Source organism: Argopecten irradians, chromosome 6 (genome assembly GCF_041381155.1).
Source record: "Argopecten irradians isolate NY chromosome 6, Ai_NY, whole genome shotgun sequence".
Taxonomy (NCBI): Eukaryota; Metazoa; Mollusca; class Bivalvia; order Pectinida; family Pectinidae; genus Argopecten; species Argopecten irradians.
In genome coordinates, this window is record NC_091139.1 from 25,582,517 (window position 1) to 25,607,841 (window position 25,325).

General features: G+C 33.2%; 2 protein-coding genes across 4 annotated transcripts; one reads left to right on the forward strand and one right to left on the reverse strand.

Moving 5' to 3' along the window:
* Nucleotides 1-548: 548 nt before the first annotated feature.
* On the forward strand, nucleotides 549-16,965 carry LOC138325441 (cell death abnormality protein 1-like). 3 transcript variants are annotated; one of them, XM_069271115.1, is made up of 14 exons: nucleotides 549-635; nucleotides 1,308-1,517; nucleotides 5,250-5,501; nucleotides 6,621-6,719; nucleotides 7,309-7,404; nucleotides 8,587-8,682; nucleotides 10,443-10,538; nucleotides 11,180-11,275; nucleotides 12,278-12,373; nucleotides 12,887-12,982; nucleotides 13,364-13,465; nucleotides 15,133-15,244; nucleotides 15,403-15,443; nucleotides 15,563-16,965. In XM_069271115.1, the coding sequence occupies exons 1-14, from the start codon at nucleotides 560-562 to the stop codon at nucleotides 15,652-15,654; spliced, it is 1,560 nt and encodes a 519-aa protein (XP_069127216.1). In that variant the 5' UTR covers nucleotides 549-559; the 3' UTR covers nucleotides 15,655-16,965. The 3 variants fall into 3 exon arrangements, with proteins under 3 accessions (XP_069127216.1, XP_069127218.1, XP_069127217.1); XM_069271117.1 differs by lacking the exon at nucleotides 10,443-10,538; XM_069271116.1 differs by lacking the exon at nucleotides 7,309-7,404.
* A 1,983-nt stretch (nucleotides 16,966-18,948) lies between these two features.
* LOC138325439 (uncharacterized) lies at nucleotides 18,949-23,068 on the reverse strand. Its single transcript, XM_069271114.1, has 2 exons — nucleotides 22,931-23,068; nucleotides 18,949-20,807 (listed from the first exon to the last, which is right to left on the reverse strand). The coding sequence occupies exons 1-2, from the start codon at nucleotides 23,044-23,046 to the stop codon at nucleotides 19,205-19,207; spliced, it is 1,719 nt and encodes a 572-aa protein (XP_069127215.1). The 5' UTR covers nucleotides 23,047-23,068; the 3' UTR covers nucleotides 18,949-19,204.
* Nucleotides 23,069-25,325: the final 2,257 nt, after the last annotated feature.

The window sequence follows — 25,325 nt, forward strand, 5'->3', positions numbered from 1 at the left end:
TGCTTTGTATAACAGAAGAAGATATGATCCGTGCGTTCCTTTTGCAGATTCGTGCCATTTGAACTGAATTGATACAGCACCATCTAATGCATTAATGAGATCCTCCTAATGTGATTGGATCCGCTTAATATTAAGAGGATCCAATCAAATGCCATTTTTTTCGTTTGGTTTTGGTTTTTGTTTCACTTACACAAGGGTGCCGATTACTTATTATTTATCGATATTAAGGACATTACGGATATAAAAGCAATATCTAAAAAGTATCAAAATTGATTGAACTACATAATAAATGGAAATTCAACTAATATTCAATTACATTTTGTTTTCAATAAAAATGATATTTTGACGACAGATGAAATTGATCCGGTCCTCAATCTTGGATCCGTGTGTAGTACGCTTCAAGGAACGTACCACTTTTACCAGTTCAGTTTTGGTGGTACAATGTGTTTATTACATATACAGTAGACACGTACCGGTATGCGTTTACCTTTGCATTGTAAACAAGTAAACCAGTGTAGCTTCCTGGTTATATAATTAGCTGACAGACATTTGTAACACTATGGCTATCAAAGCGGCCTGTACCAAACTTGGAGTTTGGATTATTGTTTACTTTGTACAATCAATATTATCTGAAGGTAAGTTAAAAAATTACAATTTCACATACAAATGTACATTTTATTGTCAACAATTTGTTATTATTATCTTAAAATTACGTCAAAATAACGTTTAGATGTTTTATGCATTCATTGCATTAGTAATTCAAAATCTACACATGTACATATTATAAATAGAACAGACATACAATGTATGCACAAAGAGTTAAGTTTGTTACGTTCATACAATAACCTCGTTATTTCTAGGTACGTAATGCTGTACTCTGTATGAAATCTACACGATATGTCATGTTCACTTCGAAATTCGTCAGTATTAGACTTTCTAAATTGAAAATTAACATACAACAGTGAAATATTAGGTCGATAGACTCACCTCGGTAATTCATTTCAGCTGAGACTTGTACTACTATTTAAGTTCCTTTTAGAACCTTTTTTTGAAAATGTCAACGACAAACCAAATGTACGCATACAGTAATCAATGGATAAGCCATGCAATGCAAAGGTCAGCGATAAAACGGATACCCATGTACGTACCGACCTTCTATGGTTTCTAAAGATGGCACCAGTATATGTCTTCAAGTCTTTCGGGGTGAAATGTTGCAGCTAGGTCAGCGATAAACTTTAGTAAATGTATATTCCCTCGTATTTTAACTCTTAGCAGACCATATAAGATAATACTTGCTAACATTCCAGAGAATATTTCTTTGAGAAAGACAGCAAGGCAGAGTCTGAACTTTTTTGAACATAGATGGAAGGCAGCTGCGGCAGTGGACAACTGTACAGACCAAGATATGTTTAATGATTGCTGTTCACATACGAAATCGCTTGGTGAAAAGGAAGCGTGGTGGCAAGTGGATTTAGGACATCTAAGTACAACGGGTTATATCACAATATACTACAGAGGTTTGTAAAACCAAGCAGACTGTAAACCGCCTCTTCTATTTATTTCCTCTTTTGTTTTCAACACAATCATTTAACACAATTGCAATGTAAGGCTTGTTTCAACACCTTCTTTCTTTCTTCAAACCGTATACTACAACTGTAGTAGTAATGGTTTTGATTTTATCTTTTGTATTTCCTGGTTGAAACATTAGGTAAAGAAACTATTGCATGTGAGTGACAGCAAATCTGAAATAATTGAATGAATAAATGTAAAATAATATGTAGATACAAAGTGGACAATCGAATTATAAGCATCAACAAAAATACAATGTAAATTAAATTCGGCCATTCTTTTAATTTCTGACATTTCCACAAATAACATAATTTATGTATGTGAAATCTGGGTGTATGGTCACATTCTTAACTTGTAAATGCAAATATATGAAAACAATTTCAATGTATTTATGTGGGTTATCGCTCATACATCTTGTAAGTTCACTGCTGGATAAGTATTTGAGTGTGTTTCTTATAGACTAGTTATACAGTATTTCATTGCCTACTATTTACAAAATGTATCAACTATTTTCTATGATTACATTGTATTCATACAGGTTTACTTTACACCAATGTAACAACATTTGTAATATAAATTTACACACCATTCTCGTAACTGCATGTGTATCTGGTTGAATCATTTACGTAATAGCAGCTCTGCTTTCACAGTTGCTCAGATGGGTCCATACACATGCTTTGTTCCATATCTTACTATATGTCCAAACAACCCTTGTGGTGTTATAGATTTTCAGGATTTCAGAAAACCAAACAATAGACAAATTATTACTTTTTGTGTCACAAACGCAAAGTTAACGTGACATCGTGAACAATCATTATGGCAATTTTTTGTTTTGTTTTCCTTTTGTTGATATAATTTAGCATTTTTCCTCTTTAAGTAATTTTTTCCATACCCATCACAACAATTATAATTTAAAATCATTGCAGAAATCAAAATTGATCGTGACGGATTAGAGTACATATGTAGTATAACACTTGCACCAAAACCTTAACCTGGCTATTTCGGCCCAATGAGCCTCTTGAAATTCTCAAAAACCAGCATTTGGCTCCTTTAAATGATTGTTAACACCCATAATAACGATTATAATCCAAAATTATTGTAGAAATCAATTAAGGATTGAATCTTGCTTTGGTCGATTTCATAGAGTGATGAATTGAGTTGCTCTTGAAACAAATTGAATGAAGTGCGAAGCAGTTCATGTTGAATTTGTTTCAAGAGCAACTTAATTCATCACCCCATGGAATCGACCACAGCAAGATTCAATCCTTTACATGTATTTCAATTCAATCGTATTAGATTTTTGTTGATCTTTGTTTCTGGGCTTGTGCAAGTCTACAAAGAAAATAATGCGTCATTAGAATACTTTTATGTAGTTTTTTTGTAGTTCTGTTTGATTGTAGTGGTCTGTATAGCTGAAATATTAGTCAAGCTACCCGATTAGATTCAGAGGTTTATTGGTCATCATGTTTCATAATTCAAAACATACAATCGAAATTCATAAATCATAATTTACATTGTAGTAGTTCGAATACAAGTTATTTTCTAAATAATGAACTGATTGCAATATTGAATAAACAATTCTTTTGTTTTGGGGAAATACTAATAAAATGGGGGAAATAATTATTTTACGGTACAGTACATAATATACGCTTAGCGACGGGAAGATTAACAATAGTAAAATCTTAATTAAAAGTAATTCAATAAATTGACCAAGTACAGATTATAGTAAAAAAGAGATAATATCTTAATATGAAATATCCTAATAATAGTAATGAGCATGTAAAGTATTGACGTCATTTCCGATAATGACAACATATACAATGCCCTTAATTATAATAAAATACAGAAAAGATTATATCTACATTTATGAATATACATGCTAATTATAAAAACAATAACATAATTGTGGCTAACAAATCCATGACTACAACATGTAATAATTTCATATTTTACAACAAGTATTAACGCCAAATAGTACAAGACTACAAGTCTCAAAATACATTATGTCTGTTCAATACGATTCATTATTGAAATCCTTATGATCTGTATTCCTACAGTAATCAACATATGCCGATAGCATTATAATTAAAATAAATCTGTTTAAGAATATAAACCATTATAATTAACCTGTAAAGTTAACGTTATACAGCGCAATGTAAAGAGACGTAACTCAATAGGTTTAAATACAATATGGCAGTCTCCGCTTTGCGGGATCTTATTAAAGATGGCTAATTTCAATTATGTTATCGACTTCCATAATTAAGATAGATTTCTAGCAATCTACAATTGTTAGACACATCGTACGGTGCCAAAGGATAAAAAAATATATTCTAGGACAATATAATACATGTAGCTTTCGCTATCACTTAAGTAATCAATCTATTACGTGTGATTTCCTTTGATTGACATTTTCAAGATGACCGAAAGATCCAGAAGTTAATCTCTCATTTGAATTCATTCATATGTCCGTGTCGGTCAGAACGATTTATTGACTTCAAATATATTGATGGCTTATTGATAAGCCGACACATTTTTCTCATATCAATTTCTAAATGAAATGTGTTACAAGCGCAGGTAAAATCATATATACAATGTGACTTTAGCTATAAAATTATACTTTTGAAAGGTCAATGTATTTACAAAAATCATTAGTTTCATAAAGGGTAAAATATTCCTTATGATAATTACAACTAATTAAAAATAAATAACGCAAATATTACAAAAAAAAATTGTCATACATTTACTTTAAAACAACTTTATTATCAATATAATCCAGATGAAACATAAAACATTTACAATAGATTTAGAAGTGATTGCAAAAATGGTCGCCGAAGATGGAGAAGGATAATGTCTAGACTGTATGATACTATGTCTCCCGCTTCGATTCAAAATTTAGAGTCACTGTAACGTGATGGGAACGGAAAGGTTCTAGTGGTTTATTTAGCCTTTAGCATTGATACAGGTTAAACAACTGATTAAAGGTAAATCAACACTCATTGACCTTCATATAGTATTTCTTATTGCCGTTTAGGCTTCATCATTTGTTTGTAACTGAGGCGTTCTAACGTTCGGCGCACGTCACACAGGGACATGGCACATTTTATTTTTCTTCGGTAGGCAATGTTGCTCGACTCGAACGATACACAAGAGTCAGTCAAACGAAATTTCATAAAAATGCTTTTAAAATTGTAGAAATCTGTCCGTAATGTTTGCACTTTTTTTTCTAAACCACTGCTGTTTAGATCTATGCCTAGCTAGGCCTAGTAGGAAGCTACATGTACGCATTCTTAGGCAAAAGTAGGTCTAGATAAAATATTTTCTTGCGCGAAAACCGATGTTAAGATATCCAAGTTCATACCCAAATTCAAGAGCAAATAAAACCGGATTTTTAAGTAGTTTCATTTAGTCCAACTTCAGTGAAAATTGAAATATTGTTAGTTGTGACAGATAAATATTACAACACTTGCACCAAAACCTTAACCTGGGATTTCCAACGCCGACGCCAACGCCAAAGTAATTCCATAACTGTAAAACACAGCATAATTCTTATATTCACATTATCTACTCATTAAAGCAGTCTTTGTTGATAAGATGTCGGTGTTGAACCAAGAAAACAGTTTAATATTAATGATTTCATCCATCAGATGCATATTGCTTTATTTACGTTTTGTTTTATATAGGTGATTCTTCTTACGCCAGACAACGATTTGCTGGTTTTATGTTGTATTTATCAAACACAAGTGACTGGACACAAGGAGATCTCTGTCATGAGGACAAGAGTGAAACAGAGGATGACGTATCAATACATATAACAATTCAGTGTCCATCTGTAGCCCAATATGTGACCATCTACAACTACAGAGGTGATCCGAAGAGACACGATTGGTATTCCGAAGACGCTATATTGGAGCTTTGTGAGGTACAGGTATTCGGTACGTTTAGGTTTGAACATTATGGTAAGACGGAGACAAGTACGGTTTGAACTCGGCGCAACTTGATCATGACTCGAGGTACACTAACTTTCCGGAGCAAAATTTAAAGGTTTCTAAAAACATAAATACCATAAGAAAATATATATCGATGGCCTAAGATGAGGTAACAACACCAAATGTGCCAGATTTCCTAGGTAATATATGATGCAGTAATGTAACAGCGGGGATTCATTTCGCTGTTTTGCACAATCAACTACCGCGCGGTATTTAGGACGAAGCATTTTATCTATTTCAATTAAATTGGTTAGAAGGCGATGATAAGTGTTGTATTAACGGTAAGTTAATAAATTTTGCGACTTTATAAAATTATCGATCTCGTTATACATTCATATTTTAAAACTTAAAAGCCGTTTCGGAAAGATAGTGGGCCTTTAACGGATATTGCTTAGATTTCGCCGCCTGTCATATGACCATATGGAATTGACAAAATGCAGGAATTGATGTCAAGAATCCTGTTTCGCATTCACAATGTAGCGCTAATTCCAATCACTACAATGTTGATAAAATGAAGTTATCTATTATTTTTGTAAAGTTTGTACCCTAACCTGCTAGGTTTGATTATGACGTACCAGGAGTTGGAATTGGGTAAAGTTGAGTGTTCGGAAAACCACGACCGAACTACGGTCATTACATAACCAATAGATAGGTTTCAAAATCACTACCAAGAGGTGTGGGACTAATGGTAATATGTTTCTATAACGGAGCTTTTCGGCATACGTTGGCTCCTAAACAAACTTTTTTTTTCATATTCAGCAAAATTTCCGTCATCACACAATGCCCTGGTATCAAAGATTATACATCTGTTTCATTTTGTTCTCGTCTATAAAATAACGATTTGAAAATCATAAAAGCTTTAACAATGGCAAAACAACTGACGATAGCACATAAACAGACAGATAAGATTATGTTTGTATTTCATTAAATTTATCAAACACCCAGAGAGATATCTTATTTATAAATGAGCTACCAATTGCGTTCGGTAACACTTTTTCACTTGGATTGATTTACAATATGTCATCAGCAAAAAGTCTGTTTTACTTATACTCTTTTTTATTTTAGGTTGTGCAGTAGGACAGTATGGGAATCAAAGTTGTGATCAGCTGTGTTCTGATAGATGTCTAGGCGGAAACTGTGACCCTTCAACTGGCGCATGCTTTTGTAAGTCACGTCATCTCACATAATGACACCATGCATGTGCTCTTATATTAACCCTTGGCATCATTGCTTGCCTATTGTAGTGTTAAAACCAAAACATCATGAGCAAGCGAAGATGTATTCTTGGTGTCCCTTTTATATATCGACATGTACACTCTTTCGTTTTATTTCCAACTACTATACCCTTTCACCTTCTATGTATTTCACATCTTAATTTCTTATTTATATAAACAAATCAAAGTACCCTTGCAATATTTTCCCAAATACCCGCAAGATATTTGGAAAGGTTTTCTTGTTCCTCACGTTCTTATTATTTCTTCTAGATGCAGCTTTTTTCTTTTTTTCTTTCTTTTTTTTAAATATGATATCGTACCTTTTGAAAAAGGATAAAAATGAAGCAATAGCTATAATGAACTGAATACATATCTTCATTATTAACTATATGAAAGTTTAATATGTAGAGAAAAAAACCCACCAGAAATATGATCAGGGTAATGGGAAAAAAATCAACTCTGCTTCAGGCGCATAACTAAGGAATTGTCTGGGTAACGGGAACTGAGCAAAACTGGCATGGATATTATTTGATTTTCAGATTGCCAACCGACAAAGTACGGCGAAATCTGTGAATTTGATTGCTCGTCAAACTGTATTGATCGCTTATGCGAAAAGACCACAGGCTTTTGCAATGGTATGATTTGTGTTTAGATGTGATGTAGATAAACCGTCTGCAAACTTATTTTCGCGTCGACGTATTATCAAAGTTCAATGTCTGACACGACTTTTCTTGGAGTTCTAGTTTAACAATGTAGAATAAGAAATTTATTTTATTTTTGCTTAAAAGGTTTGTGGCGATATATATTCGAGATTTCTTATCGTATACGAAAAAATGGTTAACAATATGTACATCATTTTCAAAATACTCATGTCGCCTGGGCTGTATTGCATAGCTACCCATGCAATAAAGCCTCGTGACGTCAAAACATTAACACAATTACTGTACTTTTACTCTAGTAACAATTTTACCATTTTTTCAGAAACTATGCTGTATTTACTTTAAAACATATAAACAATGGGATTTGCGTTGAACATAACACGCAATTTTCATTTATGGAAAATTGAATTGCAAACACGTTTTTTTTAAATCTTTTTTTTTTTAATTTAAAATGGCGGAAAATCATAGCAGTAAAATTCCAATAAAACGCCGAGGTATGAGAAAAAATAATCTTTCATACGTGAATATGAAGGATAGGGATATTCTTCACTCGGGATCATAAAAAGTCGTAAAACCCGCGAGGCCTGCCGAGGGTTTTACAACATTTTGTGACCCTCGGATAGAATATCCCTATCCTTCATATCCACATATGAAATAGTCTTATAAAGTTCCCCCATCGGAGTGGGGAACTTATTGTGTTTGCTCCGTTTCTTCTTTTCGGATCGCCATGAAATTTTTCGAAGTCATTTCTGGTGACCTGCAGTGTGTCGCCCGGTTTCATTTTTTCTTGACCAGCATTCAAGATGGCCGTCACAACCTTTCATTGTTTAAAATTGAGCTACTTATATATATTTAAATAGTAGTCCGATTTGCCTGGAATCGGTTTCAGCATGTAGTTTAAATCAGAAAAAAAAGTTTAAAAAAAGTTTTTAAAGCGAAAAATATCATAGTTATAAGTAATAATATAGATTATATTGTTAATAATGTCATAAAACTATTTTGAGGTCATTTTGATGACCTGTAGAAGTGCAACTTTCGCAGATCAGGAGCCAGGATTGCCGCCATGGTATGCGGTCACTCTTGTCAAATCAGAGATTTAAGATTGGGGGATGTTTATGTGACGGCACACATCACAATTATATCTTGTTTAATTTTCAGATTGCCTTTCGGAAAAGTACGGCGAAATGTGTGAATTGGATTGTTCCTCAAACTGTAAAGATCGCTTATGCGAAAAGACCACAGGCAACTGCAAAGGTAGAGTTTGTGTTTAAGGATGTACTCCTTTGAGAAGTCAAAATTTTCTTGTATTTAAAGATGCTCCACCGGTGACGAATGGTATTTTTTTACTATCAAAAATAGAAGCAGACGATTTAGTATTTTCTTCAGTTACAAAAGTTACTTACTTTACACCATTACCACCTTTGAAAAGTTTGAGCTTCTGATTTTACTACAAGTTAAAAATATGAAAACCAATTAATTGCATCCCGAAAAAGTTCCTCTGAACTATATCCTATATGGAATGAAGCACTGATTACAAATGCACCAAAGGCAAAATTAAGTTATTTTATATTGTTTTTTTGTGTGAACTAAACATATATATACACGATTAAACACCAATTATTGTTCAAATAATGAATATCATTTATGCTCTGTCGGCGGTGGAGCATCTTTAACTTTTTTTCTCATATTGATTTTTGGAAAAAGGAGTTCATACGATTAAAGAAAATAGAATAAAAAATATGTCCGTGTGCTCGTTTTTGAGCTTTTGTAACTCAAAGATACCTAGTTGACAAAATATTGGATTTTATGGGAATTTTGCCGTTTTGACCGTATAAGATAGAGATTAAAGTCATAATTTCCTAATGAGGTGTTTGATATGTATGGATGTTTGTAGAATTTATTTTCTAGTAGTCTTCTTTTAAAATATACCAGTTTTGGTTAATAAGACAAATAGTTTTTCTCAGAATAACAACATATGTTACCCCTACCCCTTAATTTTGAGCTACAAAATGCACAATTTTCAGCCATTTTTGCCAAATTTAATCATTTATAGAAAAAAGTTCTGGAATCAAAATTTTGATAATATTTTGTATATCAATAGGGAAAGGGTTGTTCTTTCTAAATCAGGAAGTAAAAATTGGGCGTCCGTGTGCTTACTTTTTTGCCCATTTGAATTTTTGTTATTTTTCTTTTTATTAGAGTAAAAAAATGAAAGTCCCAAAATCACCATTAAATGTAAAAATAAAGTCACAAAACAGTATAATTTCACATATTAATGCTCAATATTTTAAGTACTACGAACTTAGTAACGATTTGCAGCAAAAATTAGCTCAATACAGCTACAACTGCTGGCGCAGTGATGATTTAAGTAAAAACAATTTCAGTAAAATGATAAAAAGACGCAATTTCAAAATGACCGCCAAAATGGGCCTTTTCTTAAAATCCCCGTATAAAAAAATCTACTAAAATTAGAAATGTATTTTTTGACAAACTGGCAACTTGCTATAGATACTGATAAATTGTATTCGAAATCTCATAACTTCTTTGATCTATGTTGAAACGAGATTTCAACGCGACTGAAACCTCAGAAGAATACATCCTTAAGTGTGATGTAGATAAATCGTACGCAAACTTATTTTCACACCGACGCATTTTCGAAATTTAATGTCTGACACGACTTTTCATGGTGTTCTAGTTTAGTCAGTTTTACTTCATCTATGCTTAAAATGTTTGTGATGATTTATATTCGATATTTCTCATCGGATGCGAAAGTATGGTTAACAATATGTACATTTTCAAAAATTACATTACTGAAAAAAGGTTTTATATGAAATTACATTATTAATTGTTTGTATGTACATATGTCGAAATTCCATGTCTCGTTCACAGAAAGCATTTCTTTTACTTTGTCATTCGAATTAATAAATTAGTCATATAATCTACTGAGATTTTACACTTTGTTAATGTTGTATGTAGATGCTAAATTCCTAAAACTCTATTTTTACGTGTTATAGGTTGCATTCTCGGAAAACGAGGGAATATTTGCAGCCTCGATTGTCCGGTCAACTGCAAAGACCACCTATGTGATCAGCACACGGGTTACTGTACTGGTAATTTAACTAACTATTATATTTTGATACCTCATAGTCTTTAAAGGCTTCTCAGTAGAACAAATGTCCTATTTCTTAAAGATGCTCCACCGCCGACATAGCATAAACGATACTTTGTTGTTCTTACAATAATTGGTGTTTGCTTCTGTCAATTGAAAATCAGTGTAATTATGCTATAAACATATTTTATTTTAACGGCCCAAATTAATCTTATTTATCTTAGGTTAGCAAATATAAAGTTTTTCGTTACTTTAAATATTATGTAGATAGTAACTCTAAAATTATAGCTAATTGTTTTTGGGATTTTATGAAACTCTTCTTCTTTAAATTTCTAATACTTCAGACGTGTTTCCTTCAGCACCGAAATGAAAAAAAAAATCATAAAAATAATAAAAAAGTAGATGTAAAGCTGTTTTACATTAAAGGCATCGTTAAAAATCAGAACATTGCGATTCATCAAAAATTCGTGATGTCATGGCATTATTAATAGCATTTGATTGAAAGAAGAGTTGGAATTTGAGACGACTGTGGATTTTTAGTTTTAAAGCTTCATTTTGTGAAAGTTGTTTTTATCATTTATAAATCAGACATATTTTTGTGCCCTATACAAGGGTGAAAATGCATTGTATGTTTGTTTTTAGCCTGCGTGGCAGGAAGATATGGTGACTTCTGCTCTGACGTGTGTTCAACAAACTGCAAGGATAATATTTGTGTAAAATCAGATGGGATATGCAAAGGTAGGTTTACTGACAATCCTGTAAATAAAGCCATCGTCATATTGAATTACCACAGCTCAAATACATATAGATACGCAATTATGTGAGAATAACATATTTTTGCTTTATTTTCAATGTAATTTCTAAACAGATATATTAATGACATATTATTTCCGCGTTTTGTGCACGCTTCATTTGTCTTCTGGGTGCGGTCTTGTTTCAATTGACCACAGTTTTAAAGTTTTTCGGATGTGTTTATTAAACTGCAAATCAAGTCATGACAGATTGAAAAAGAGACCTTTTAGCTCAAAGTCCGTTTTGGGTATTCATTATAAGATAAACTGTGTTAACATATACAAGAGATGTACATGTAATTTGTGCATATATATCAATTATGGACCTTTGTTGATGTCCATATGGTTTTATACCGCTCGGGTCGAAGAGAATAAAAAAAATAATAGAAGGCATAGTCCGAGGTCATTATGTTAAATTCTCTCAGGGCGGTATAACACCATATGGACAGAAAGAATAATTTTTATTATGTATGTAGTTTCTTATTCTTATATGCATGTTAATTCAAGAAAAGAGTTGGCCATTTCTGAAGAATGCAACTTCTGGGCAATGAATTTCACAAAGGAATAATGCTTCTATAAATGGAAACTCTAAGGAGATATGTATAATATCGAACTACACGTTACCATGTTTTAGCCAAAGAGAATAGTTGAAATTCAGAGCATAGGTAATATATCCGGATAATGATCTGTCAAAACGAATATTTGAGAGATTTTAAAAGAATTAACAGTCACATTAGCAGACAGTGTAAAATTTCATTCCTGTCTAATGTAAGAATAATAAGAAAATGCATGTTTTGTGCCCTTTTTGGTCCCAAAACCCATCGATATTTTTAAAGTGTTTAGACATGAAATTGACATATTTTCGAAAAAATTAGTACATCCCTTATTCAATTTTTCTAATTTTGCACAAACCATACATAGCCCCTTCATAAGTGTTCCTCTCTGTTAGAGTGCATTGCTGGGAGGTATGGTCCAACATGCGAGCTAAACTGTCCATCCGACTGCAGAAACCATGTTTGTTCAAGGAATGAAGGTGAATGTCTTGGTAAGTATCTCAAGAGGAATTAATTATTAACGATTATTTTGTGTGGTAATATAATGTATATATGGCCTGTAACCTACTTTACAGCATTTTGCGTCTACGTTATTTAAAACATATTTGCGAATACATAATATCAAGGGCTCTTTCGGACAAACCACGCATTTTTATTCCGTCTTGCATATTACAGAATTAGCTCCCTTGCGGGTAGGTATACATTGTGACGTCATTATATTGTGAGCGCAAAGCACGTCATTTTCTCCAAGAAATATGGCAAACACATGACGTCACAATCAATACCTACCCGCAAGGACAGATTACTCTGTAATACGCAAATACAGAATAGTTGTTACTCGTAAAACACGTAAAACATTTTAATTCACGTTGGAAATATGCAAAATTTGTATACTAGATATATGTATATGTATCATAAATCAACAATTGTGGGGTGCTATAATTTATAAGAATGAAAACGATAAACTCGTGCATTTTCAAAATCAGTCAATGTGTCATTAACAGATTGCAATGCTGGAAGTTATGGCGCTACCTGTGCTCGTACCTGTCCGATATCGTGTAAGGACTTCATATGTAATAAACAGACCGGTCAGTGCTTAGGTAAGTTCTAGTTTAAAATTTTATATACAAGTTCATTTTGATGACATAACGATTTTCGTCTTTCTGTAATCCCCTTATTCTTGCATGTTTAGCCATCGGTTTATTAGAATTGAGAAAGAATTAGTATATCAAAATTCTATGTTGTTTTATCAAAAAGAATAAATAAGAAACTTATCTGTCATTCACGCGACGTGGTTTGACACTGGAATGTGACCTTCCGTTTGAGTGTTAAGAGTTTTGGAGACCCCGTCAGATCCTGTTGGTTATCTCTGTTCAGGCTATCAGATGCATTGTAATGGATGTATGTTTTTCTTAAAATATTTTTTTTCTAAACTTATAATTTAAAGTTAGTTACCTTATTACTTGTTTTGGTAAATACAGATTGTTATCCTGGGAAATATGGCGTTGTTTGTGGAGCTGATTGTCCAGACACATGTACGGACAATGCATGTAACAAGGAAGATGGACACTGCGTGACCAACGGTAAATATACTTCAAAGTTATTATTGTGGCAGAATTCATGAAGTCTCAGTGCATTTTTATTATTTGTTTTATTTGTGTATTTATTTGTTAAGAATTCAGAAGTCTAAAACCTATTTAATTTACGAGTTGTTAAATAGTCCGTTTATGATGTTAAGTGATTTCATGATTGAGATAACCAGAGGAACAGTTCATGAAAGGTTAAATATATACATATACCCGCTATATCCGATTTCGGTCTATATTAAGCAAAGCTTCTTGACGACCTAAATCTATAGTCTGTACGTAAGTATAATCAAAATTGCGCAAAACTCAAGAAAAGGAAACTTTAACGAATGAAATCTTGAGCACATTCCTTATATATAATATATACACTATCTGTCTCTTATTTTCTAGCCTGCTTATAGTATAGAAAAACTTAATGTCACAGTTCTTCCAATACGTATTTATGAGGGTCTTGAATTTGTTCAACAACTCGTCATTCACAATTTTCGAAGGAAAGGAGTTTATCACCCTTATTGCAAATGAATGTCCCCAAATGTTAAGTCTCGTATGATGTTCCAGTTATCTTATATCGTGTTCCCTTGTTCGGTAATGGTCTTGTTTGGTCAGCATGCTTCGACCTCTGTCACTGGTTATGTCAATTCCATTAATAATTCTAAATACTTGTAACGCATCAGCTCTTTTACGCCTGTACTCTAGAGATGATAATCCAAATTGACGTAATTGGTATGAATAGGGTAAGTCGGAAAGTCCTTTTACTAGTTTGGTGGCCCCACGTCGCACGTTTTCTAGTTCCTGAATATCTTTAAGTAACAGTACTAGTGGACTCCAGACTGTAGTAGCATATTCTAACTGTGGCCGAATCAGAAATTTGTATAATAGCAGATACATGTCTTTGCCGAGTGGACCAAACGTTCTCCTAATCATCCCCAGAAGTCGATTTGCTTTCTTGACATAATGCAAGTTGATACGAGTATGCTAAATTTGAGCGTTGGATCAAATATCACCCCTAAATCTTTTTCTTCGCGTGTAATAATTGCTGTTGTTTGTCCGTTATTCCCCACCATACTGTACTCGGTTTCTGTGTTGTTATTTCCAAAATGCATAACATTTTTCAGCATTAAATATCAAATGCCTTTTCTGTAACCAGTCGTCCTATTTATTGCGGTCTCTTTGTATTTTTTCCGCATCGTCATTTTTGTTGGCTGTTCCATACACTTTCGTATCATCCGCGAAAAGTTTCAAAATTGAATATGTTGTTTCTGGAAGGTCATTGGTATATATCATACATATGTATGTAAGAAGAGAGGCCGAATTAACACTCATATTTAGCCTTTAAGGTTTAAACGCTCGTTTAGAGAACAACTAAGTCAGTGCAACAGCAAAAAACTAAACAATATTTTTGCATATTAAAGAGTAACGTTTTTTGTATCTGTCAATTCGAGTAGATATTGGTTGCCGCGTCATGCTTTTTGTAAATATTACGTCATCGTTTTCCAGCAAAAATGACTTGGATTTTGTTCATGCTCAAAAAATAATGATGTTACAATTTCTACATTTCCACGAAGCTGATAACTGAGTATATACAAAGATAAAGTATTAATTTTAAAAGTATACGTATTTATATACATTGTAAAACAAGTGTTTAACCTATATCAATTTTGCAGTTGAAACATTCGAAAGTGGAACGGATTATAAACTGATTGCAATCGCGATTGTATCCACCTTTTTTGTTCTGCTGCTTGCTGCTTTCATCATCTTGCTGGTATTCTTCCTGCGGTAAGTTGCGAATCGTCATATTGAACTGCATGTAATAATGTACTGAAATATATTTTAAGGTTCTAGGAGACGGTTTTTAAGTTAGTTGTGTCTGATCCTTTTACATTAAAATTGGTATTATATAGTACTGTGTACATGTTGTATTTCATGCTTTACAGCCATCGTAAAACCAGAAAAGACTCCCCTCACAAGAATGTTGGTATGTATGTTTTACATTTTAACTTGTAACCACCGATGAATTATTTCCATTTTTATTCAAAGAAAAACATTATGCCGTACTAGAATCATAGTAAAGTTTTGTTTGAAAATCCATTTAAGAATTCTCTGAGCCAGCACCATTTTACACCCCTCTTTCTGGGGAACAAGGAATAACACCTAACGTCTATGAAATGATATCACCAGAAGGGTGACCGAATGACTGGTTTTTGCACTGGATGTTGATATTTGAGTTGAAGTCTAAAAAGCAGAGGAAGACCGCTCTCTTCCTTGTCAGACATAGATCATTCTTTGGATGGTGTCAATATCCCTCTGGGATCTCTTGTGCATTTTGTTTTCTATGTATATGATATGTACACTTCGTATTATTCACTTTTACGTGTTCGAGAATTACTGTTGTTTTTATATAGCACATATATGTATATATCGTTATTTAGATGTTTTTTGAAATGTAGAGAGTAAACTTATATATATAACGGTCTTTTTTTCTATTAAAACGTGTTTTTATCCGTATATATGTTTAGCTGTTTTCATATCGATTATGATATTACAGACATTTATGTTTAGGTCACCAAAACTATTTTGAACTATTCTTTATGAGAAATACAATGTTGACAATCTCAGTCGTTGCGCTCATGCAATAGCACATTTACAAGAGGTACGCAATGTAAACTAGGATAGTGGATAACCATAGAACATGTTTTTTGGTATTGTCAAAAATCTTTTGAAATATGGCAAGGTATGAAAAGAAAAATATATGAAAAAACTAATAATGTGGTGGAATTTAAATTAGAAACAATACTGTTTGGTGAGACTGAATTTTTTTCAATACCTCTCAATTTTATTATTCTTTATATGAAGTTTTATATTTTTTCTGTATCAAGAAAAAAACAAAACATAAATATGCAAGGTTTGAGTGAGTTTTTGTTAACAAAATATGATGTTGAAAAAAAGCTGTCAATTAAAAATGGATGTATTGAGAAATTTGATCAAATATGGATCAATTGGAAATATATTTTTGAACAGTTCTTGAAATATGCCAATCTATGTTTGTATGATGTTTTTATGTTGTAGTACTCAAACATGTATGATTTGAATCTTTTTTGTTTTGTTTGTGTATTGTCTATAATTCTTTATATATGTGTGTGTGTGTGTGTGTGTCTTTTTGTGCTAGATTTTGTTTGTATATACAAATGTTTTATTCACTCCACCCAAAACAATTAAATTCCACATCTTAATGTGAACAGAATACTCAATACACAAGTAATTTTCTTAAAAAGTTTTTCCTTTTTTCCCTTTAACTATAATGGCTCTAAAAATTATATTTATTGTTTAAATTGATTAATTGATGCATGCTGTGCGAGAGCCCTCCTGTGCGAGGACATTATTGTTCGGCCCCAGGGCACCCCAACCCTGGCAGCTCTCACCAAATTACCGATGTGTATATACATTTGTTGCAATGCCACAAATGTATATACACATCATACTTAGCTGGGGGAATAAAATATTTGTACTGTAAAAAAAAAAAAAAAAAAAAGGATAGTGGATAACGTAAACACAATCGTATCTGGCGATAATAATTACACATTTCAACGCCGCCGTCTACGGGAATCCATATATTTTATGACAAGAAAAAGAATAATTTAGTCTAAGTGCGCATTGGAATTCGGGTTTATATGTGAAATTGAGAGTTGCAATGGTTCACTGTACGTGTTATGGTAGCTTTGTCTTCTTATCTGATCCCAAGCTTGTTTATAAAAAAACGATAATATCAATATTTTGATATTATGTATATAATGGGAATCCAGTTGCCGCGAGTTCAAATCCCAAATGGGGCAGTCGCCAGATACTGACTGCTGGACGGTGGGTTTTCTCCGGGTACTCCGGCTGGTTTTCCTCTATCAACAAACCTGGTACGTCCTTGCATGACCCTGGCTGGTCATAAAACGTTAAATAACTAAACCCAGTTCAGACATCAGTATAGCTTAACCTGATTAATCGTAAGGATATACGATCAAAATGTTTTCTTTCCATTAACCCGTTCACAGTATCGTTAACGATTTTATCTAAATTCAATTGTTTTTTTTATCTTATGTTTTGTTACGTTGAAACGTCGCATTAACGTCTAGGCATTATTTACACACATGGCTTTTGTACTCATGAAAATATATTCAAGCATAAAAAGAAATTCCTATTTTACTATCATTTAGCTTTCTTGAAATGAAAATATCGCCCATGCGGGCAGGATTATACCATTGTTATTTATAGCATACACATTATTTTGGGAATATACAAAATATCACGCACAATATATAAATTACATAGTTCATTGTCTACATGGCAATATATAAACCACTTCTTATATCTTCACTTATTATTATCAATATTGATGATAAATCAACCTATTTTATTTAAATTCACCTCACCATCCTTGTTATATTTAACGTTTCCTTCAAAATGATCGAGACTTGTTGCTATGGTCGCTGTGACTGATTAAAATGTTATTTAACACCATTAATTAATTAATATTATTATACCTCATGTTTATAACAGTGTCTGTGAATATACTTAACACGGAAATTTGTATTCGACGACGTCAGTAATATTTATTTCCCAAAATAGCGAATTTGAAAATTTTCGGTATAATAAACAATTTATGTTCCCTATGACAGTGTGATATGAAGGTTTATTCACCCTCAGATGTAATATTTCCCTCGGAAAAGCGCTAGTAAATAAACATTCATATCACACTGTCATCGGGACCATAAATGCATATAATTAAACAGGTATTCCGGAGAAATTATATATCTAATAACATAACGCAGGCCTCATCGCAATCAAGGATATTATTTTTTTGAGATTATGAAAATAATATTGTTACAATCCTCATGTCTAGGAACCATTTTTTTTAATTTTCTATCAATGTCAATATTAGATACTCCTCATTAAAACAAGTCATACCTCAAATAGATTGATAAATAAAAAGAATTAAAATCAAATTACAAGAGAAACTGATAAGTTATCACAATGATATTGAAGTAATACGGTATGTTAGGTGGTGGGAGGGAGGTAACTTCTACCATGCTAAATGATTTCCAAAAAGTTCATGAGCCCCATACATCAATGTTCTTTGTTAACATCTCTTTGATAATCCTAGATTTTTTTTCTGTACTGTCCACGTAAAGCTGTTTGTGGATATTTGATTAAGAGCTGTTTGGAAATTAGTAAAACTTTTAAATAACGCATTGTTTAGATAAATTAAGTACTATGGAACTACATTGTACGAAGAATTAAATTTTCCGATATAATTACAATGAAATGAACATATCAATAATCTTTTTCTTGCATCAGAGACAAACATTTGTTCAACAAAGAGGAAAATAGTTGCATTAAAAGGTGTATACCTACATATTTGTTGTGTGATAGAATTCATCATCGCTGTTTTGTGAGTTTTTTCTATATGTATGAATTTAAAAATAAAGTTAATATTGGATTTGAATGATTTGTATTCCAATTTATGAACAATATTTACAATACTGTAATTCACGTTATATGTTATGTAATTCGTCTGTTTATAATATTTAGTGTATTCCGATCATATAGACATTTTTACGAATGGATCATTGCGCAAATGTGTTCAAAATCAATTTGAATGTGCCAGTTAGTATGTGTACAGTATCAATCAAATTCTTGTTTAAAAACAGATTGCAAATCACTGAATTTAGAATAACGTGAATCAAGGCACTAAGTAATTTCTTTAAATGTCGTATACAGCTCAAGTGCAGAAGAAAACCTGAAAAACACGGAGACAGGTAAGAGAATGTTATGGTAGACACCCCACAGAACACTCCCAAGTACGTCTTTTTCAACCTGTCTAATGCCGTAATATGATGACAGTATAAAGCTATCTTCCATCCACTGACATATGTTTGTTACCATAAGGAATAACAGTACGCAATCTAGTAGATGGATGCTTGAGTGTGGGTTCGCTTTTATACATCTTTTAGTCTGCAGCAGAAACACGACTTGGAAGTAGTCTTGTATCAACGCTATAGCGTATGCAATAAGTGTAAGTCGGGATGTCGCATCTTGTACATCATGATGAATAGATGACAGCAAACCAGTTAATATATCGCAGAAATGCAGCATAATTATACCAAAAGCAGACGATAGATACACATACTCGCTTATCTTTAAGGACTTTGTCTTTCTATCTGGCTTGTAATAGTGAGCAAGACAATAAAACCCGATCAAATTCACAATAAGAATTACCGAGTTGAAAATGATGTCAAACGTTTTCATCACTGACCGCATTTCTTGTCCTTGGTGTCTCACCCAGACAATCGTCCCGACAATTTTGGCTATTCCAATTCCAATACTGGATATCAAAGCCAACAACTGGTAGACAGTCCGTCCTGTCCTAGATTGATTATCCATTCTATGGTCCACAAGGAGAGGCGTTTCTTCATCTGTACTGGAGCTGTTTAGTTCTACGACGTCTTGATAGGCAGGTAGGCAATCTGCCTTAAATTTTGACCACATTTCAAACAGAATAGTTATAGATAACAAGAAAAACTCGAGAAAACATGTACCTAGAATCTGTTTTGAATCATTGATCAAGCTGCCAATAGAATCATTTTGCAGGCAGGTTGATTTATTACTATGGTTTCCAAAGTGTTTTTCAAGAATACTTTCAGGAAAAGGTTCATTGTCTATAATAATAGTGTGAAGCCAAATAGAAATATTTGCACTGGTAAGAATAGCAATAACATACCGGATACAAATACATCTCTTCATTTCGAACTGAGAGAAGTAACTGATGAACACCATTTCTGTAAGCAGTGATATGATTGTTATTACATTAAAGATACCCCTGCAATCCCAGAAAAATCGTCCGTCTTCATCAATGCTTGTACCAAAAACCTTACACTGAATTTGCTGTCCGACGAGAAAAGCAGAAAACAGCCCAGCACCTATACCGAAAATCCACAGAAAGACAAGCTGAAGTTTGACGACACTTTCTTCTTGTCTTTGCAGAACAATATAGCTAAGGCCGCGTTTGCTTAGTAAAACACACAGAACAATACATGCCAACACCCCGATTACTTGGATAGTCGACAGCAGTACGAAAACGACTGCCAGACGTTTATCTTTCTCCACATCTATTTCCTTGCTAAATGTCAAGATGCCAACCACACCAAGGAAGACGAGTAAGAAAACAATGAACGAAATGATACCATCAGTACTCCAATGACCATTCTTTTGTTTTCGGTAGTTCCCCGCCATTACTGGAATGATAACGAAAGCCGTAATCAGGTCGCTACAGATACTCCTTAGGCCCATTTCTCTGGAATACCGAAGAACGTTCTTTAATCATTGAAATGATAACGAGGACAATGCTGATGTACTTTAATCCTTTCAAAACAGTTTCGTATGTAAACAATAAAGGGTAAGTCTACCTGCTGTTTTGGCTGACAATCCATACCTATATAATAGCCTGCTTTAGAATTCCTATTGCCATAAAATGACATAGTTTAACATATTTGATCTGGATTTGAATTTTGTTTCTTAAACAGATGTCGTAGGTGATCAGAGAATGCTTACTCTGAAGGGACCCCTGGTCCTCGAGTAGTTTATTGAAATTATAGCCGTTTCGAGTCAAATGACGAATGAGGACGCTAATCAAGATTTTTTTATACAATGACCTTTGATATGTAAGAGACATAGTCATTGGTCATTTAAGTCTACGCCGGTTTAGTAGGACCAAAGGGTCAAGGTCATATATCAAAACATTTTCAAATGAAAATGACTAGGCAGATTTCACGAGAAAATCAATCTTCTGGGTCACATTTTAGTGTACTAAAACTATGTATCTGTATTTATGCCAAGATGTCAGGAAATATCACTATTAAGTAGACATTTACATGCGCAACAGTCCGTTTGTGAAGCTCCATTAAATTCCAATAACATTAACAGTTAGCTAGGCGTTATGTTTACAGTGTTTATGATAAGAATGCAGTATAGCTGGTTCTACTTCCTTGTCGGTCAGTATATTGACCCAGTGTATTAGATCTAGGCACGATATGTCTAGCGAAGTCAGGTAGTAAACTATCGATAAAGTTAATTGATGTTTATATTTATATTAGAATTATTCAATTTGGCATGTAAGAAGCATTTTTAATGGGTTATAACTTTACTTCAACGGTCCATAAAGGAAAAACATGGCATCGCTAGATTAATAAAGGAACAATTGGCTACGGTGCATTATCTGTTCCGCGCGACGTGAAATGTACCTTAAAATCTTTTGCCAATTCCCCGGCACCAAATAGGTACCAGTTTAAGAACAAACTGCAATCTACAGTTATACTTTTAACGAAAACATACAACGAATTCAATGGATATAATGTTGTAATGTTCATTCCATATCAAGGTTCCCTTACGATGTTTTTGTTATGGTATAACGAACCATGTTTAAAACAAAGAAATTCGGTCGTCCCCATCACCATGTTTGGCTATAATTGCATTATACATAAGGTGCATCTTGAACTATCACAATTTCATGCCGCTTGTTTTGAGATTAGTTAAGATGAGAAAACAGGAATCGATCATTTAAATGTCTAAAAGATCCATTACACTGACGATTAATATTTTATTAAACGTTTCTTGTTTTAGGAAAGATTATAGATTAGAGAACATTTCTGAATACTAGTCTAGTCTCGGCAATAATCGTACCTTGGAGGATGGCGACCACTTTAAAATGAAGGCATCTTTACAAGTATTGACTGTTAACAACTGATGCTCCAAAGTTATTAAGAAACAATTATAAATATTCTTTGATATAACTTAATTTCAAGTACATCTACAATTATTAACTATATCGGGGTCGAATCTAACATTTCTGAATACTAGTCTATCCTAGTCTCATTATCCGTATTTGTCTTATTTTTTGTCTTATTTTGATATGATTTAGAATAATTTTGAAAACAAATCCTGTTGTAAATTATGCAGATACAGGACTAAATCGATGTCAAGATGAGCGATATTGATTCGGAAACTTTCGATAAAAAATAATAAATATTGAACATCGCTAGGTGTGTTCCATTTAGTAAAATAAGTCGAAGTTAGCCGACATTATAACGTCGTTGCCGAGAATGTCATGTAACACCTGTATCTACGCAACGCCTGTCAGAACTCCGAGAATCCGTTCGGCAATAATCGTACCTTGGAGGATGGCGACCACTTTAAAATGAAGGCATCTTAACAAGTATTGACTGTTAACAACTGATGCTCCAAAGTTATTAAGAAACCATTATAAATATTCTTTGATATAACTTAATTTCAAGTACATCTACAATTACTAACAATATCGGGGTCGAATCTAACTTGACTTTTTTGTTGATAGTTACGTATAGTGTGACTTTAATATGTAAATGTACATAATGGAAGATTTGATAATGTTAAAAAACTTACCTTATGTTTTGATTCTTCTTTGAATTCGTTTGGGATAATATATATGCTAAGGATTCAGCTCCAAGTTCAATGTCTGTGACTTTCTGTTGCTTTAGAATAAATGAATGTATTAGCATGTAGGTTCAAACTGACAAGGAAGTTATTAGCAAAGAGGAAGTGATAAACAGATCCGGACTGATAAGGTTCCTATGGTCTCGACAAAATATTAGATTACTGAAGCATGGTTAGCATATGACCTTGTCATTGGACAAGGATATTATTTGTGATGTCAAGATGAAATATTCGCGTGATCATTTGAAACCCGTGAAACAAACTATTTTCTTTGTTTAATTTCCGAACAAATTTCTTTAAAAATAACAAACGTTGTACTAGGAATGTTTCGCTCTCATCTAAACGTGCTAAGGTGGTGTAAGAATTACAAAAAACATAAACAAATAAATAGATACATGTAAAATCAAACTCAAATTCGTATTTTTACATTTAGTAACCAAGGGCCCTAACTTAGCCTAGGTAGCTTTGTTAGGATTCTAGGTTACTAAGTTGGGACCCTTAGTTACTAGGTTAAAGGTAGGTAAGTAAGGGTCCGAGGCTAGTAAATATTAAAATAAATGTTTGTCTAACCTTAATAAGCAGCCACCGTGTTACTGTCATATTTAAGTACAAGTGAGAATAAATTCGCGTACACCTTATGAATATTGAAATTATATATCACTACTCATTCTATACTTTTGCGTTAAACTATGTTAGAAAGAAATGCAGATCCCTTATCATTCTCTAAACGTTAGAGTAACAAAATACATTATTATTCTGTGATTGATTGGAAACATCTGTGTTTACTCTAAAGGTAATTGTTATTACAAATATAACTACTTTTAATGTCCTACATGAATCGGTCTAGTTCTTGCGTTTTCGATTAAGTAGCAATGTCATGTATCATGTTGCTAATGGCAATGCTGACGTACTATTTCCTGGCACAGGAAATACCTTTGGATTCCTTTTTTCTGTTTAAAAGTAATAAATAATTTATAAAACTTAATTTGAATATCTTTTTAAATATTTGAAAAGTAAACCGTACTTAAGCTAGCATTATTTAAAGCTCCGGCTATCGAAAAAAAAATAAAGACGTTTTAGAGTAACATAGTGTCGAATACTGACTAGCGAAATAGGTTAGATACTAGAACGAACAATTAAATATCGTCCAAAAGATTATTCCTTTGTCTGTCGGATTTTACCTATTTTATATAAAATATCTTGCGTTTAGCAGGGTATCGAATCACAACTATTGCACTTTTACCTCGTTCGATTAAGAACAGTACTTACTAAAAGGATGTGCACGAATATATCTAAAAATTGCTGGTGTTGATTTGGCGACCAATCTGGCAATGTAATCATCGTTCTTTGTACATTTTCCTTATCTTGGGTGGTGTATTTGATACGTTTAGGTATCATTTTTGTTGCTAGGTTACGACCCGCGTTTTGCTAGCGATCATGTTCATTTGTACCATTGTTTGTCTCGGGAAACTGAGCTGAACATTTTATAATTTTCCTTTTTGTCACGAAATTCTCTATTTCACTTCCTGATACAGTGTTTCAAATTCCACACGAGAAAACTGAACCAGCTTTATCCATCAGAGGTAGACATTAAATCATGAATAAATAGTGGGGGAGGAGAAATAGGTTCCCATGTACCCCTCTGGCAGTTTTTCGAAACATGGTTTTTTAGGACCGGTATGATGTCTAGTTTCATTTTATGCTTGTTGCCATTGACAATTTATGTCCCATGGGGGTCATATGGCGGCCATCTTGGATTTCAGTTATCAAAAATGGCCAAAATGACACATTCGCATATACGCGCATAGATATAGAACCAGACAACAACCAGAGGCAAATAAACACATTTTTCATATGATTGAAACATGCTGAATACGATAAAAGTATAATAATGACGTTACGTCTTCTCATGTTTGTGAAATGGCGAGAAAACAATGAAATTTTCAGCTTTTTTCCCTAAAAAATCGATAAATGTCATAATTTTCATCACAATTAAAAATTGTATGGACAAAACACTTTGTAACAGTCATTTTGAATTGTACTAACCCTTGTGTAAATAGAGGTTACACAACGAGTGGCTGTTGGATATGGAATTTATTCCACACGAGTGAGTTATTTTTTAAAAGTTACAAAAAACACGAGCTTTAGCGAGTGTCTTTTGTAGCTTTTAAAAAATAACTTACGAGTGTGGAATAAATTCCATATCCAACAACCACTAGTCGTGTGACCTGTTTCTACCACAATTAAATGCGCTTTTAGCCGATAGAAATACGACGAGGATAAGTACGCTATCCAACAGCAGTTTTGGCGTCAAGCGGCGATCACAGCATAAGATGACGTCACT